An 18,443-nucleotide genomic window follows, 5' to 3' on the forward strand; every position below is an offset into this window, starting at 1 on the left:
GAAACACAGTATTATACCTAATGTAATTGATTGTCATTATCTCATATATATCTCCTTTTGTGTATTAAATAAACTCATCGTAGAAACCAGGATTGAAATTTTAGATTTGTGCAAAACAGAGGTTTCCTCTATAACAGACTCATCAGTGACACTCAATTTGAAAAAGTCAAACAGGTCAAATAAAGGACAACAAAAGAGCATTGAAGAGTGAAAGTGCCTAAATGTTTTTGTCGAGCCTGCAACTTTTGTTGCAGAAAGCTCGACATAGGGATAGTGATCCGGCGTGGACGGCTACGGCGGCGGCGGCGGTGTTAGCTCACTTCTTAAAAGCTTTATATTTTAGTAGGTAGAAGACCTGGATGCTTCATACTGTGTATATAGATGCCTCATGTTACGAACTTTCCGTCAGTCACATGTCCAATGTCCTTGACCTCATTTTCATGGTTCAGTGACTACTTGAAAAAAAAGTTAAGATTTTTTGTAATGTTAAATTCTCTCTTATTATATGTAATTGGATAACTATATTTTGTATGTGCGTACCTTGCAAGGTCCTTATGCCTGTCAGACAGTTTTCACTTGACCTCGACCTCATTTCATGGATCAGTGAACAAGGTTAAGTTTTCGTGGTCAAGTCCATATTTCAGATACTATAAGCAATAGGTCTAGTATATTCAGTGTATGGAAGGACTGTAAGGTGTACATGGCAGGTGTCATCTGACCTTGACCTCATTTTCATGGTTCAGTGGTTATAGTTAAGTTTTTGTGTTTTGGTATGTTTTTCTTATACTATATGCAATAGGTCTACTATAATTGGTGTATGGAATGATTGTAAGGTGTATATGTCTAGCTGACAGGTGTCATCTGACCTTGACCTCATTTTCATGGTTCAGTGGTCAAAGTTAAGTTTTTTAGTTTTGGTCTATTTTTCTAATACTTTATGCATAAGGTCAACTATATTTGGTGTATGGAAATATTTTATGATCTATATGTAGGTTACGCAGGTTTTATTTGACCTTGACCTCATTTTCACGGTCCATTGCTAAGTTTTAAGTGTTTGTGTTTTGGTCTGTTTTTCTTTATTTATGAGCAAAAAGTCAACTATATTTGTTGTATTGAAGAATTGTTAGCTGTACATGTCTGCATGGCATGGTTCTTCTGACCTTGACTTCATTTTCATGGTTCATTGATCAATGTTTCATTTTCTTGGTTAATGTTGAGTGTATGTGGCTTTTTATTTAGGTCTATAAAGATAGTATCAAGGATTAGTAAAGAAGGCGAGACATTTCAGTGTGTGCACTCTTGTTTCAAATACAGCTAATATATTTTAAAGGCAATCTATTCCACAGGTAGAAAAGCTTAAGTATTTCAAAAATTCAAAGTTTTGTAAACAGTTCATTTATAATTATTACCATAGTCACCATATCAATGATAATTCATGTCAGCACAACATGACAGAAGTGCTGACTACTGGACTAAAAAGACAGCTGTTTGAAGCAAGGCATCATTACTTAACTGCATATATCTGTGAATGTACCCTTATTTTGTGACTTGTCAGGAAATGTTGTGGTTAACACTGAACTAAAATGGTTCATTATTATAAATTGGAAATAACAACAATTAATGATTGATTGATTGATTGCTGTTTAACACCACTTTCAACACCATAGTGCTGTCAGTTTTCATAGGTGCCAACATGTTTAACTTGTTACTTGTCCAAAGTCAGGAGCCTTGAATTCAGGAGTTGTTTTTGTTGCTGTACATGTAGAGTGGGGTGCTCATTTTCGCCATATCTTTCCATGCTTTCTTCAGTTTATGTTCAGGTCTTTATGTTTTTGAAGTAAACTGATATTTCTTTATGAAGATAACTTCAAATGCAAAATATTCTTAGCTTAAAAACGTGTTTGTTTTGAGTAAAATCAACTGAAAAGTTGGATTAAAGGGTGATTGAAATTTCCTATTTTTTTGTAAACGGGGGACACATATTCGCCGTTTTTACATATTATCTATTTAAAACCAAATAACTGCAGCTTTAAACAATAGTTATCAAATAAATTTCATTACAGACAAATAGCAGACATTTGAAAGGTGTAAAAAAAATAAATTTAGATCAATCAGTCAAAGAATTACTAAGAAATGCTTCTTTGAAATCGTTTTTGTCATTCAGGAAATTGACTGAAAATCGTTGTCCATTTTTCGGTCCTTTGCCGTAAGAGCCGAAATTTAATCTCATTTTCAAAAATAATCATATTTGTTATAAATATATAATTTAAAAGCATATGATTCTTTCATTTCAACCATCCTTTGAAATTTTTACACCTCAAAATCATAAAATGGCGAAATTGTGTTCACGGCGAATATGAGCACCCCACTCTACATCATAGGGAAAATTTTAGTCTTAAAAATTCAAAAATGGCAAGTTTATTATTAGCAACAGCTTAATTGAATGTTTATTAAAATATATGTAACTCTGTCAAAAGAAGTTCAAACCTTTCATTCTCTTATAGGGTTTTATTTGTTTGCAGTTTGTGGTTTTATTATTGGTTTGTTTCGTATACTACACATACATTTCTTTTTTTTTCTTCAGAATATTTTCATTCCTAGATGTTGTTTCATTATGTAGATGTGCCAAAGTATCAAAGGTGAGTATTTAATAAATATTTCATAACATACTGAATCTACGACCTTGATTTATGAATCATTGCATTGATAATGTTAAGTTTTTGTGATACTTGTAGTGAATTTTATCTTTAATACTAACAAAATAAAATCATTCATGGTCAGTAAAGCAAGAGATACATTTCAGCTTGTTTACTTTGTTTTTTAAAGAAATTATTCTGAATTACTGGACAGTGGTATATGTAATGATGACTTATTCATTTTACTTTTGCAGTTTTGGAATTTGTTAGCATTAGATGGAAGTAACTGGCAAAGAGTTGACTTATTTGAATTTCAGCGTGATATTGTTGTGAGTTTATTATAGAATTTAAAGTAACAAATGTCTGTCTGTTTAAAAACAAGTTACAACATATAATTCACATACAAATATTTTATCTTGAAAACTAAAATAGATAAGAGAGAAACTGTACTTTGCCAAATGATAAGAAAGGCAAGTTCTACAAATTATTCAAATGGACCTAGTTGACTCACTGCTAGAGTTATTGCCCTTTGATGACAATTTGTTAATTTTTTTTGTGTTTTTACAAAATTATAATAGATAAAAAGAATCTTCAACATTCATAAATGATGAGCAGGACAAGATCTACAAAAGACAATATTATTGGAGCTATTGCCCTTTCATGATGTTTTTTAACAAATCCTTTTTTGGCGTTTTGCCTCGTATAATAGAAATGCAAAACAAGATTTACTAATAAGTAAAATTTAGTTGATGTAGTCAGTAGACACTTTAGATTGCCTTCAAATTAAGAATGTTTATTTTACCCTTTATTATGTTTTGAGCAAAAAGTAAAAAGATAGACACAAACTAAACAGACGAAATGATCAGCAATATAAGATAAAAAAATTATAAAAAAAATTAAAAAAATTGTCAGTAATTCTATTCTTGTCTATAATTTTAGAGATTGTCCTTTGTTGAATACACATATAGACTAAGGTGAACAAAACAGCCTCTTTAGAGTCTCTTGCTTAATTAGTTATGTGTATTGAATCTGAGATTTGATATATATTACAGATCTAACATTGTTGGGTTGATGTTTAGACGAGTTGTATATATATATTGGTAGCCAATAAAACAAAGGAAGTGTGAATTTTCTTGTTATTCCTCTCAGTTAAGCATATTAGATTTAATTCTTGGACATTTCTATTTATGTAACTATTAATATGAACATTGTGTATCATCAATATTGGTTGCAATAGCAACTAGCACAGAATTTATCCAATGAAAATACCAAGTATTGATTGAAAATTAAGAACCAATAAAAACTTTTTTAACAATTTTTAGTTTCCTGTTTACTTTATTGATTTGTAAACTTAATTGTATTTATCTAATTTTTGTATTGTGAATTCTTTCGCAGGGTCCTGTTGTAGAAAATATATCCAAGAGATGTGGAGGGTTTTTAAAATCTCTTAGTTTACGTGGCTGTCAGAGTATAACAGATAATGCGTTAAAGTAAGGTTATATTTTAGATATTTTGTTTCTTCCTTTTATTGTTATTTTGCAGAATTCTGGTGAGATTATCATTATTTTATCTTCCATATATTTTACACAGAAAACTTGGTAGTTTTTAATTAGAGAAAGGTACTGGTACTTATATCATTAACTATTTGTTCAAAGTTTTGTATTTCTGATGAAATTGAGCTATAGACTATTCAATTATATAAATTGGTTTTTACATTTATCAGCTGTTCTTAACCTCATTCTAATGATTCAATGACCAAACAAGGATAAAATTTGAAAAAAGGCAGGACAGGAGGTTGGATAAAAATGTAGGATGTGCAACTTGGCAAGAAAAAAGTCAGAATGACAATTCATGTAAAAAAAAAATCAGGATAAACTAATAAAAAAAAAACAAGACAGAAAAGAGTGAAAATATAGAAAAAGGTCATGATTTTATCTCAATTGAAATCAGCAAGTTACAATGTGTTGTAAAGATTCATACCGGTAGTTGAAATTTAAAAGTTTTAAGTAGAGAACTTCATATATCAAATAAGTAAAATGGCTATTGTATGTTTAATTTTATGTTTCAGAATATTTGCACAACAATGTAGGAATATTGAGGAATTAAATTTGAACAATTGTAAAGAAATTACCGATGTGTAAGTGTTTAATTTTGATTTCCATGTGTGGGCATCATCTGTGTCCCTACATAACTCCATGGACACAATTCTCCATTCATTATTTCTTGATTCTTCATACAAAGATTATTGGCCAGCTTTTATAAGCAACAATAGCATAGATAGAAGTTTCATGAAGAATATAGAAGTCATCAGTATCAAATATTCTTGAATACAAAGATTTACTCCTTACATTTTGCTTATAACCCATATTTACAGAAATTTAGTGCAATGATTACATTAAAATTTAATAGTTTTGATTTTATTTTATACAACTGAACAACTGAAACCATTTTCCTGATTTGTAACTGACAAAACAAGGCAAAAAGTATAGCGTATCATTAATAAAAAAAAAACTGACAATGCCATGGAAAAAAGGAAAACAAATATTTTTTTTAACCTTACAGATATTTTTTTTATTAAACATGTATCTTTGTTGTGAGGTTGGCAGTCAAGTATTTTAATATAACTATAAATGCTTTATTTTGTTTCAGTACTTGTGAACACTTAGGGAAGCATAGTCATAAGTTAAGTTGGTTAGATATCAGTTCCTGTCAGCAGATTACTGATAAATCCCTGAAAGCCTTAAGGTTGGTAGTCTGATTGATTGTAGTAAGGTACTTTTATTTATGCCTCTGCCACTGCCTGTCTATACGTCTACTACCTCAAAATACAGATCAAGTTTGAATTTGAGTATCATCACTTTTACCCGTTTATGCCCCTGCTGTAGCGGAAGAGGGCAATAAGTTTTACCCTTGTCCGTCTGTAAGTATGTACGTTCATATCTCCCATAGTTGGTTTCCCTTCTCTAACTTTTTTTTTATTATTATTGAATAACAGTATTGCACTTTTACCGTTTTAGAGTTATGCCCCTTTGCAAACAGAAAATTGCTTAATATTTTGTTTCTCTTCCCTTACTTAAGTTTGCCTCAACCAAATGAAACTTATAAATGATGCTTATTACCACAAAATTAAGATCTAGTATGTTAGTATTTAAGGCAGTGTTCATTTAAGGCTAAGGTAGGGTTATAATAAGTGATAACTGATAAGACTAGGTGAGGTTAGTACTAGTGGTATTAACAAATTATAGTCTACAAAATCATTTTGTTTTAAATTGAAATAAAGATGGCAATGACTGACTTTTTTTAATCTCATCTTTTTGTTGTTCAAATAAGATAAGCAAAAATTAATATTGGGAAGAAATGTTTTTATAGCAAAGTTTGAGAAATTAGTTTGAAACAAAATGATTGTTTTGAAATAGATATTTGGTTATACAATGTAACAATTGTCAATAAAAAATCAAAGAAAAGATGAATGAATATACAACATACAAAAATGAATGAAACTTGCAGGGTTAGGGGCGCTCCCAATAAAACCAATTTACTTATGGGTAATTGTCTTTTTTAAATTTAATATAGCATTTTTGCTAAAGAATTTTCTGGAGATGCTTTGAATTTAATTATGAAAAGATTTTTAACTGAGATTCAGTTAACCAATGGTGTTAGATAGGTTCAATTTTTTAATCCTTATTTGTGAACATTATGTTTTCTGGTGTGTACATCCGTTCATCCATCCCCCTTCAGGTTAAAGATTTTTGTCAAGGTAGTTTTTGATGAAGTTAAAGTCCCATCAACTTGAAACTTAGTATATATGTTCCCTATGATATTATCTTTCTAATTTAAATGCCAAATTAGAGTTTTTACCCCAATTCCACAGTCCACTGACCATAGCAAATGATAGTGTGATTGGGGCATCTGTACTATGGACACATTCTTGTTACAAATGTTTCATGGTTAAAATAATGTCTTTATGTATCAATATATCCCATTGTTAAAATTGAAAAATGTACTATTTTTTAGTGATGGGTGCCATACTCTGCAGTTTATAAATATATCTTGGTGTACCAGAATAACAAATGATGGGTTAGAGGCTATGAGCAAAGGTTGTCATAACTTACATACATATATAGGCAAAGGTTTAACACAGGTAAGGTCAATAGTTCATTTATAAAAGCATCATGATGTAATAGAAGTGTAGTATGCGAATCACATATGGGAAGGTTAATTATATTTTTTTCCTTTCATCATGGAAATATTTTAGCTTTACAAGTCATATTTATAAAACATGGAGAGAGAAAACTTACTTTATCATTTTAAACATTATTTTTTTTTTATCATCACTTTTATCTCATATATTTTTTATTTTTTGTAGACAAATATAATTTTCTAATTTTAAGGTAGCACAATACAAAGATTTTTTTACTTCCAATCACTAACCTTTGAAATGCTGTAACTTTCTTATGAATGCATAGAAAATAATAAAATAGGTATATATCGATAGATAAAAGATTGATCTTTTAAATGAATGCAATACTTTTATTATGCAATCATTATGTAATCAATTATTATGTAATTAGTGGCAAAATCTGGGTAAGTTCACTTGAATGAATTTAGCTCTATCATCTCTTTAACTATACAGAAAATTTTAACGAAATCTTAATCAACACATCATGGGCTTCAAAAGGGTGTCTCAGATTGTCTCTATGGTATTCCATTCTCTCATAAATCTCTGATTAGTGTAAACATCCTAACCACATAAAAGAAGATAATGTTTAATTAGGGGTAAAATTTGTTCTATACATTCTATCTGAAATCTGAGACACCCTTTTGTACATAATGGCCATAGGAACAACATATAATAAAATCAACCCTCTAGGAATATCTATGCAGAAGCTAAATTCATTTGAAAGTGAAAATTTGGTGAAAAATATTTTGGACACAATTAACATTATTATTGGTTACATAATTGTTGCATAATACTAACATTGCATTAATTGGAAAGAGTAATCTGTTAGCTATCCAAAACTACCACTTTTATAAATGTTCAAGCATTATTAAGAAAGTTGCAGCATTTTAAAACTTGGGAGTTGGAGTTATAAAATCTTTGTATTGTGCTACCTTAAGCAGATTTTTCCTTTTCTTGGTTCCTTTGATCACAGTTCTGCATTGGTCAACATTTTATAAATAATTATGACGTCAAACTTTCTTGCTTTTCATCTGAATTTCCTATTGCGAGGCAATGAAATAAGGAGATTGATGACATCACATAAAGTATAACACTTGATGCAGTGGTAGAATCTGTATAAATATTCTAGTTCAGAACCAGTTACTGTCATATCTTAACAGTTTATTACAGAATAATTTTAAGTACATTTTGAAATCCTATTTTTGCATACAGAGAGTTACATAGTTTTAGTTTTGCACAATCACCTGCTCTTTAAACCCTGAATTTTATCAAAAAAATATGGTGACCAGTGTGCTGATTTTGAAATGTTAGTTTATGGATACCTGGACCTCATATGGTCAGTAATTGGGCACTGTAGAAAATGTCTATTTAATGATAGACATGTTCACTTAATACAAACTTAAATGTCACATTTTTCTATTTTCTAACAAAAAAGAGACAAAGCTATCTACCATTGTTGCATATTGAATAACAGAATAAACTACCAAGTGAAGTCAGAATATGATGAGGGCTATTCCCAAAAAAATCCAAAATACTATGCCCCTAAACCAACCACAGCAAATGATATATGTTTCAATTCAAGCATCACAAATGATTTTTTTTATTATGAATGTTAATGAAACATGCATCTGGGGCACAAAAACTATACACCTGGTATTTGATAAGTGTCGTCCTGCACATGCATGAAATAATTGCCACTGGACATAAAGCAATCATAAATCAATCAATCAATCTTTTATGAATTTTTTATATTCAGCTGAACTCAGCTCCTCTGGGTGCGGGATTTTCTTACTTTATTGAAGACCCTTTGGTGGCCTTCGGCTGTTTTCTGCTCTTTGACACATTCCCCATTTCTATTCTCAATTTTATGTAATTCCATAGCATCAATAATTACATTTTACAGGTCACAGATGAAGGTGTTGGTTTTATAGCTAAAAATTGCGAAAAACTGAAGAAGATCAACCTCCATAGCTGTACAGTATGTATCAATATTATTTGGTAGGCTGTTAAATTGAAAGGACAGTAGGATATATTGAAATTGAAAACATTGTGATGCAAACATTTTGACTGCTTTCACAGAATAAAAATCTATGAGGAATAGCTTTAAAAGCTGCCTATTATTCATATCTTATTTCGTTGAAGAAACTATTTTATTAATTTAATTTTTTATTATGAAGTTTGATATGATTTCCATATTAATAAATTTTCTTTGTTCCTAAATATTTATGTAGCTAATAACAATTAAGTTAAGTAATCCAGAATGTCAATATAAAAAATAAGATGTGGTATGATTGCCAATGAGACAACTATCCACAAAAGACCAAAATGACACAGACATTAACAGTATAAGAAAAAGATCATTAATCATGCTCTCTCACAAGCAAAAAACTCTAACTGTAAAAATATAAGGGCATACACTACAGGCACGGGGACACATTTTACTGAATCCACACAGTCAAGCATTGTTAGAATTCCCTGCTATTTTATCTAAATAATTTTATTTAATTAAAAGAACATTCAAAACAAAAAAAATGTTGTTTATATTTTATGTTGTAATCTAATTTATTTTATTTTGACAATATGGGCATACCTTTATTGCTCTTTCAGAAGTATGTTTTACACTGATTTTGTATGCAAAAATGAAAATGTGCATTTAATCTACATAAATGTAATAGATATAAACACTACAGGTTGAATATTTTATACAGAGCATTGAGTTCTTCAGATGTTATTATTTGTTTTTACAATTGCATATTCAAACAACCAAGGATTTTGAACACAGCCAATAAAAATATCAAAAATGAATAAATGTTAATTGTTTTAGTTGTCAGCTCATGGATTTATCTAGGTTGGAAAAATATAAAAAAAAATTAAGCTGAAAGCAATACAAAACTTTTATTGTTATGTTTTTCCTATGAGGACAACCATGGTTTGATATTTACGTTGATCTATTTTTAGAATATAACAGATGATGCTGTACAGGAGATTGGTGACCACTGTCATCAGATATTATTCTTATGTCTCTCTAATTGTACACGTCTGACTGATGCCTCCCTAGTCTCTTTAGGTCAAGGATGTCATAATCTCACGTGAGTATTATAAATATCTTTGGAGAAGGAATGTTGGACGGTTTAGAGTAGAAGTCAATCCCAAAATTGTATCAGATAATTGTCCATATTTTTATACGACCACAAAAATTGAAAATTGTTTGGTCGTATATTGGTATCACATTGGCATCTTCGTTGTCGTCGTCCTTGTCCAAAGACATTTGGTTTTCCCACTATAACTTTAGTAAAAGTAAATAGAAATATATGAAATTAAAACACAAAGTTTATGACCATAAAAGGAAGGTTGGGATTGATTTTGGAAGTTTTGGTCCCAACTGTTTAGGAGTTAGGGGCCAAAAAGGGCTAAAATAAGCATTTTTCTAGGTTTTGGCACAAAAACTTTAGTATAAGTAAACAGAAATCAATGAAATTTTAAAATAAGGTTTATGTTCAGAAAAGGAAGGTTGGGATTGATTTTGGGAGTTTTGGAATTAGGGGCCCATAGGTCCAAAATTAAACTTTGTTGGGGTTCTTTGATATGCCAAATCTAACCGTGTATTTAAATTCTTAATTTTTGGTCCTGTTTTCAAATTGGTCTACATTAAGGTCCAAAGGGTCCAACTTAGTTTAATTTTAACAAAAATTGAATTCTTGGGGTTCTTTGATATGCATCTAAACATGTTCTTAGATTTTTGATTATAGGGCCAGTTTTCAAATTGGTCCACATTGAGGTCCAAAGGGTCTAAAATTGAACATTATTTGATTTCAGCAAAAATTGAATTATTAGGGTTCTATGATATATGCTGAATCTAACCATGTATTTAGATTTTGGATATTAGACCCTAATAGGTAAATGTCCAATTTAAAATTTTTAAGTTTTAAAGTTTAAGTTCTTAGACCACATTCATTCTGTGTCAGAAACCTATGTTGTGTCAACTATTTAATCACAATCCAACTTCAGAGCTGTATCAAGCTTAAATTTTGTGTCCATACTTGCCCCAACTGTTCCGGGTTTGCCCTACGGTCGTATTAAGCTGTGCCCTGCGGAGCATCTGGCTGTCACTTGTTATCTATCTTTGTCCATTTGAACATAAAAGAATATGACTAAATGAATAAATATATCAATTTATACATTGGTATGTTGTACAAAAAAAAAAAGATTTGCATATGAAACACACTATTCTCTTGTATTACACATGTTTACATATTAAAGTGTTTTTAAGCAAGAATTTTTATTTTGATTTACCTTAGAAACTTTAAGTTAGTACACAAAGCATAGAAGGTGAAATACTTATATATCTGTTAGAATATTGTGTGTGTTTATTGCACATTACAATGATATTGAGTTTTATATTTCAGTACATTAGAAGTTGCTGACTGTTCACATTTCACAGATAATGGATTCCAAGCCTTAGCAAGGGTAGGAGTTTGAAACTGTTAAATATGCAGTTGTCTTAAAAAAGAAACAGCAAATAAAGGCAACAGTAAAAAACCACTGTTCATTTGTTATAAATCAATTAAGGGTAAACAAATCTAGGTCACATACCAAAACGTCATGAAACACATCAACTATAAGAGGCATATTTTTCAAACTAGTCACGTCTGTATTAGAACATTCATCTATTCTTAAATAATGGAGAATTAAAAGTTCAATATACTATATACACATTTGTGTCACTACTAAAAAAAACAACATTAATTACTGATTAAATCATGATGGTCATAGTATAAGAAATATTTGCAGTAGTGAATTATTATACTTCTGTATAAATATGTTGCAAAAATATATGAATGTAATGGTTTTCAATTAGAATTTAGGGAAAGCATGCAGAGATTGAAAAAGAACATATTTTATTTTATGCTGACTGGTTCTGTATATAAATTACCTTTGTCTGTAACAATAACGAACTTATAATATAATTTTTCTTCTTTCAGAATTGCAGCAATTTGGAAAAAATGGATCTGGAAGAATGTATACAGGTAACACTTATACAAATGATTAACACATGTGTTGTTTAATCAACAAAATATGATGAATAAATGTTTCTGTAGTTTTGGCATACACATTTTATTGACTGGTTGCTTGACTTTTAATGACCACTGTGCATTTGGTTTGTTTGGAGTTCCTCATTTGTTTATTAACCTAAAGAGAAAAGACATTGTTTTCAGTTATCAGTACATGTTATATGATAACTTTATTTGGGTTATAGAATATGCACAAAGAACAGAGTTCACCTAACCTTGACCACATTTAAGTTTCCAGTATTCAAATTAAAGTTCACTCTAGATACTTTTAACAGGTTTATAATCTTTTTACAAGAAAATGTTTTCGCTTACAGTAAAATGTTTTTGAAACTATTAACAGGTAGTCTATCACAGACAATTTAAGAAAAATACATTTATTTGTCTATAATTTTTTTTAAAGAAAATACATACTGAGGTACAATAATCATATCAAGGACTATAGCTTTCTTAATAAGTGGTGCATGTTTGAGTGAATTACATGTACTAAAGAATATTCCCATTATAATGTTTTTGACTTTTAAGAATTAGATATGCCTGCTATCTATTCTCTTGTCTTCCAGATAACAGACACAACACTGAATTACTTAGCAATGTTTTGTCCTAAGCTTAGTGCATTGGTAAGACATTTTATACTTAATCATTTACACATTATATTTTATTTGATTTATATCCTAGAATAGAAAATGAATGTATAGTGGTATAATTTTGTTATTGTAAATGAATTGTATGACTGAATGGAATTTTTTTATAAGTTAAACTGATAAAAAAAAAGATTATGTTGTACCATTTCCATGGAAACACTTCCCTTTTGCTTAAGTTGTGCTAAATTCATAAAGGAAAGACCCTAATCAAATGATACAGCTCTGAAGTTGGATTGTAATTATCGCATTTTGTCCTTTCTCCTTCTCATATGATTAGACCAAACAGATCAAAGGAATGAATAGCAACTGTCATACTTGATAAACTTTCATCAAAGAATATAGATAACTAAGACCAGATGAATTAGAAGGTAGCAATTACAGGTCACCATATGGCTTTCAACAATGAGAGAAATCAATACTGCATAGCTAGCCATAAGGGGCAATGAAATAACAAACTAGAAAACTAATTACTTTATTTATGTATAAAACAAACAACAACAAAAAAACAAATATGAAAAACAGAAACAAACCACAACCAGTAAATTACAGGTGCCTGATTCCGGACAGTAACACACAAAATGTGACAGGGTGAATCATATCAGCAGGCGTCCAACCTTCCCAAGACCTGGGACAGTGGTACAAACACCACAAAACCAAAACAAACTCAACAAAACAATAAATAAATAAAAAACATTTAAGAATTTAATTGATATTTTTAAAATAAAACCCAAAAAGTCAACATTTGAAATATACTGCCATAAAATATAATATAATATAATATAATATAAACAAACTCAACAAAACAATAAATAAATAAAAAACATTTAAGAATTTAATTGATATTTTTAAAACAAAAACAAAACCCAAAAAGTCAACATTTGAAATATACTGCCATCTGTTGAAGAGTTTGTCAGTCAACATTTAAAAATTAGTGCCTTCTGTTGTAGAGTTTATCATTCAACATTTAAAAATTATTGCCTTCTGTTGTAGAGTTTATCACACTGTGAGTTACTGACAGATGAAGGTATTAGACATGTAGGTGCCAGTGCCTGTGCTACGGAACATTTAAAAATATTAGAACTAGATAATTGTCCTCTAATTACTGATGCTTCTTTGGAACATTTAATGGGCTGCCAAAGTCTAGAAAGAATAGAACTTTATGATTGTCAGTTAATTACTAGAGCAGGTATCAGGAGATTAAGGGTAAGTAAAACTATTTATGATATTTTATGCTCGCTGACAATAGGATCTAATTAGTGAAGACAAACTTTAATTTGAAAGACTTCTCAATAGAAGATAGATAATAGACAGAATGGATAAGTGTTAGATCGGGACAAAGATAACATTCGTATGCAGGGTCACGATATCATTTTAAGGAATCAAGGCTTTTAAAGAATCTATGCAAATTTTCCACAATCCACAAAAATTGGTATCCCAAAAAATAATGTATTATTGAAATTGTAAGTCTTGGGTAATGTACACAAATGTCTCAAAATATGTTTTGCTTTTTTCAGACAAGACTACCAAATATCAAAGTCCATGCATATTTCGCACCAGTGACACCACCACCATCAGTTGGGAATGGACGTCAACGTTATTGCAAGTGCTGTACAATTCTTTGATCTTATGACAATGTATTGTAATATGTCTATTTCAAGTATTGTCATATTCATGTTGCTTATGTTATGTTAACCTAACGGAAAGATCTGTTTTGATATACAGATACATATGTATTGTCAGGAATTCTGTTTATTGATATTCAAAAACTGTTTTGATAGTGCTTCATGGTATGTCCTTGTAAAAGAAAACCTATTTAATTCTATTTGCATATTTTAAGCATTTAACTAGTATGTTTAGATATTGTCTGGCTTTGGAGTGACTAGGACACAAGACACTACAGTTTACCTAAAATTAGTGTCATATTTTATTGACTGTGATGAGATCAATTACTGGATTTGTACATATTTGACGGCACAAAATTATGATACTCAACACACACAAGATTTTTTTAAACAAATGTATCAAATCCGTTATTAAAACTTGATGGCTGTTTAAGAAAAAAACATTTTTTTACAAAATTGAGCTTAACACTATTTATGGAATTTCTGTGTAATTTTTTAACAAAAAAAAGAAAAGCAACATGTGTGCAAGAGTAATAAATGTTTTCATCCATTGGTATAAGAAGTAATGATTTAGTACTTAGTATGTGTATAATGGTATCATTTTGCAAAATGTTTTCAGGTAGGGATATTATTCAAATTATCACTTCACAAATTATTATATAAAAAACTTTGCAACATATGACCTTGTTCAGATTATTTTGGGGTTAAAATTGGAAGATGAAAACTATGGTTCTGAGAACTTTCAGTGTTGCCCTACACTGCTCAAAATTTTCATGATGAACCAATCACATACTGTTTTGATTCTGGTTCCTTACCTGAAAGAAGAAGAAAAAAATCTTTGTAGATTATAATTTGAAGTTTTAAATCCTCAAAGTCTTCTTGCATGTAACTAACATTTTCTTTATATTTAGATCTTAGTTTTGGATTGTGGCAACCCATTGCTTTAATTGTACGTAATATTTTATTTTTAATATAAAACTGATGTGCAATGAAGTGTGTTCACATTAAAGGACTGCATAACCAATTCCACAATGAAATTTATACATACACTTTTTTTTATTTTTGGTATTTTAACATGTTCTTGAGGTTTTAATAGTTTTTGATAATTTATGATAGAAAGTTTTTACAACACTTTAATTTTGAATTAATGACATATATTTTTTTGGAAGGAAAAACAGTATTTAAAATGAAATTGGTGAATACAAAACTGCAATAAATATGTTTGCATTTACTGTATACATGATCTAAATGACAAGATTTATTTCAGAAAATTCAGTTTAGGTTCCAGATTTTTACTGAAATTTAAGTCTCTCTACAGAGCACAATTTGTGTTCAGCATATGCTTTTAATAGAACCCCTTTTAACTTTAACAGTAGATATTAAATCCTGCTTTTAGTTAGAATTGAAATACTTAATATGGCAAAGCTTTTACTATTATAAATATTGTGCATTAGTAACATTCCTAGAGCATTACTTGTTTGACAAAGTATTATTGATACAGTAGTTTCTTATGATCTCTTGATCATTCATGGTGTGTGACATTGATTATCAAATTGAAATTGTCTGAAATTGATTCAGTAAACTGCTATCACTTTATAGATTTTCACTGTCAGAATATATTTGAAATACAGAATTTTCCAGCAAAGAATTATTGAATGGTTACCATCCAATAAGTGTTCCAATTCAACACAAAATTTATATGTAACCACCATTTACTCATATTCAAAGTCTGAAAAACAACCATTTTGCTCCAGGAGAACATTGTTATATTATACATAAGAGGCATAAGAGTAAAATATATTATGACATGAATATGTTTAGGGATCATACTGTAAATCCAGAAATTAATGCGAGGCTTTTATTATTGCGAAAAATGCGACAGAGTTGTAAATGCAATAATTTAAACTCGCATTTTGAAATGTTTAATATGATTAAAACAGGATTTTTCTCAAAATCGTAATAATTAAAATCGTATTTAAGTCTAAAATGACAAAATCGCAATAATAATAGCACGCAATAATTTCAGAATTTACATTAGACTGATTTTGGACTGGCAAAAATGTAGTAGGACAAGTAAAAAGTAAAGAGTATATCCCTTCCACAGTCCTTTTTTGCTTTGTTGCTGGTGGACATACTGGACATCAGCACTAGTAAATGAATCTTAGTCTTAAGCAGCTATTTTGATCTTACACAAGTTAATAAACGTATTTACACTTTTGGTATTTAGCTGAATCTTGCCTCCAAATGACCTTAGATCTACTCCGAATCACCTTTTGACGTCAATCAACAATCACTTTTAAATTGTGACGTCAAATATTTTAAATTATGATGTCAAACTTTATGGGAACTTGTGTGATTTTACGTAGTGGCGGACAAATTTGCATACAAGTGTAAATACGTCTATTGTAAAATAAGTACAATTCAGACATTTCTCTTGCTTTCAATCAAGTACTGTTCAGTAGCTTTTCAGACAATTTAGTATGATGTTGTTATTAACAGATGAATAAAACTACTTAACAAACTAAAAATAGACTGAACAGAACTAAATTGACTGCAAGCAAAGTACTTTAAAATTAACTAAGTTTGAAAATTTGCCTGAAAGATTGAACATTTATAGTCAATCTTTTAACACACTATTCAGATCAAAAATCATAGCTACTGTGGATGAACAATACTTCTAATTAATTGTCAAACAGTAAAAAAAAAGAAATAAAAATCTTGCACACTTGTTTGAGTTATTATCCACAAAATTACATATTACTGAACATGAGTATGTGAGATTTGTCATTGATAGTGTAATGTGATAGTAAATAAGCTGTAGTCTTAATATTGCTGTTGCATTTATATAACCTGTACAAAACTTAGGTTTTATTTATCACATGATCCGAGAGTGAGTGTGTATTTGTTCAGATGAGATTTTTGTATGCTTGACTATAGCAGTGTAAGAATGTAACAATGAAGCTTGAGTATTTTAAAGCAAAATATGCGTTTATTTTTGATAGTGTGTGAATGTGGAAACTGACCAATGGTTTTTGTATAATCATGATCTATGTTATTGTATTGATATCTGAATTATATAGTTTTTGATTGTGATTTTATGGTTTACCTTACACTTCCTAAACAAAAAAATCTACTCACTTTTACGTTATTATACTGAAGCTTATTTTTTCACATTTTTGTCTCTTTTCTAAGATAGATACTGTCTTTCCTAATTCCTTTGTTTTGTCTCAACTGTGAAAATATTACAGAATGTTATATATACATGTTTTTTCTTCCACAAGTATGCTATTTTCCATCCCTGATTGAACCCTTTATTGTGTAGAAAATTGATGCAACTTAAAATTGATCGCACGAAATATCCCTGTTTCTATATTTGGTAAATGAAGCAACAGTGAGAGTTTTAGTATAAAATGTTTTGTAAGCACTGAAATTAAAGCATCTTATAAACATAAGACTACCCCAGGGGTATTACCAGCCCAGAAGTGCTGACATGACTTATCATTTATAAATTAGCTATTGACAAAACTTTTTAAATTTTGAAAAACTAAGGCTTTTCTACCTCAGGAATAGATTACCTTAGCTGTATTTGGCAAAACTTATAGGAATTTTTGTCTTCAATGCTTTTCAACTTCGTACTCTATTTGGCCTTTTTAACTTTTTTGGATTTCGAGTGTCACTAATGAGTTTATTTAACTACCCATAACAAGTTTAGATGCAGGCAAATATCTCATCTTTTAGAAATGGATATTTTTTGTTGTATCTAATAGCTTAATTCTGTTGAGAAGGGATAAATTGATAATAACCTTGAAAATTAAAAGATACTGTTAGCAATCCCATGAAAATATTAATTATTTTTTTTTCATTCCTTCTATGAATTGTTATAGATCTGTTTTTCATCAAATTTCGCACAGATGTATGGTTTCTAATTTGTATGTCTTGTATTGTCCATATTCTTGATTTTGTTTCTTCCTCAATATACAAGCTAATGTGATTTCTTGTGCTTATATACACACTTTTTTTTCACACTTTTATGTTCAGTGTTTTCTTGCTTTTCTTCAGTCCAGTAAATTGATCAACCTGTGCACTCAAGTTTAGCTAAGTGTTACCCAGAATAGTGTTTTGTATGTATGATGTATCATCACTGAAATGTGTCATAAATATTAAGCATATTGTGATATAAAATATTAATAATACCAGTCTTGATTTTATTTGGACTTTTGTTGTCAAGATAAAAGCATTTATCTTTGATTATTTTTGTTGGCCTTTTGGTGTCCAGATAATTATCTTTGATT

The 18,443-nt window shown here is 29.7% G+C and overlaps 1 protein-coding gene across 1 annotated transcript in view; it reads left to right on the plus strand.

Annotated features, from left to right (window-relative positions):
* LOC134707412 (F-box/LRR-repeat protein 20-like) overlaps positions 1 to 18,347 on the plus strand; it is a 30,724-nt gene extending 12,377 nt beyond the window's left edge. Inside the window, exons 3-15 of the mRNA XM_063567130.1 lie at positions 2,585 to 2,639; positions 2,891 to 2,965; positions 4,032 to 4,126; positions 4,705 to 4,773; positions 5,286 to 5,381; positions 6,651 to 6,777; positions 8,720 to 8,794; positions 9,775 to 9,905; positions 11,223 to 11,283; positions 11,799 to 11,843; positions 12,449 to 12,505; positions 13,520 to 13,732; positions 14,044 to 18,347. Coding sequence (XP_063423200.1) covers positions 2,585 to 2,639; positions 2,891 to 2,965; positions 4,032 to 4,126; positions 4,705 to 4,773; positions 5,286 to 5,381; positions 6,651 to 6,777; positions 8,720 to 8,794; positions 9,775 to 9,905; positions 11,223 to 11,283; positions 11,799 to 11,843; positions 12,449 to 12,505; positions 13,520 to 13,732; positions 14,044 to 14,151 — 1,207 coding nt within the window. The 3' untranslated portion in view covers positions 14,152 to 18,347. The remainder of the gene's footprint in view (positions 1 to 2,584; positions 2,640 to 2,890; positions 2,966 to 4,031; positions 4,127 to 4,704; positions 4,774 to 5,285; positions 5,382 to 6,650; positions 6,778 to 8,719; positions 8,795 to 9,774; positions 9,906 to 11,222; positions 11,284 to 11,798; positions 11,844 to 12,448; positions 12,506 to 13,519; positions 13,733 to 14,043) is intronic.
* The last annotated feature ends 96 nt before the right edge of the window (positions 18,348 to 18,443 follow it).

Source organism: Mytilus trossulus, chromosome 2 (genome assembly GCF_036588685.1).
Source record: "Mytilus trossulus isolate FHL-02 chromosome 2, PNRI_Mtr1.1.1.hap1, whole genome shotgun sequence".
NCBI lineage: Eukaryota > Metazoa > Mollusca > Bivalvia > Mytilida > Mytilidae > Mytilus > Mytilus trossulus.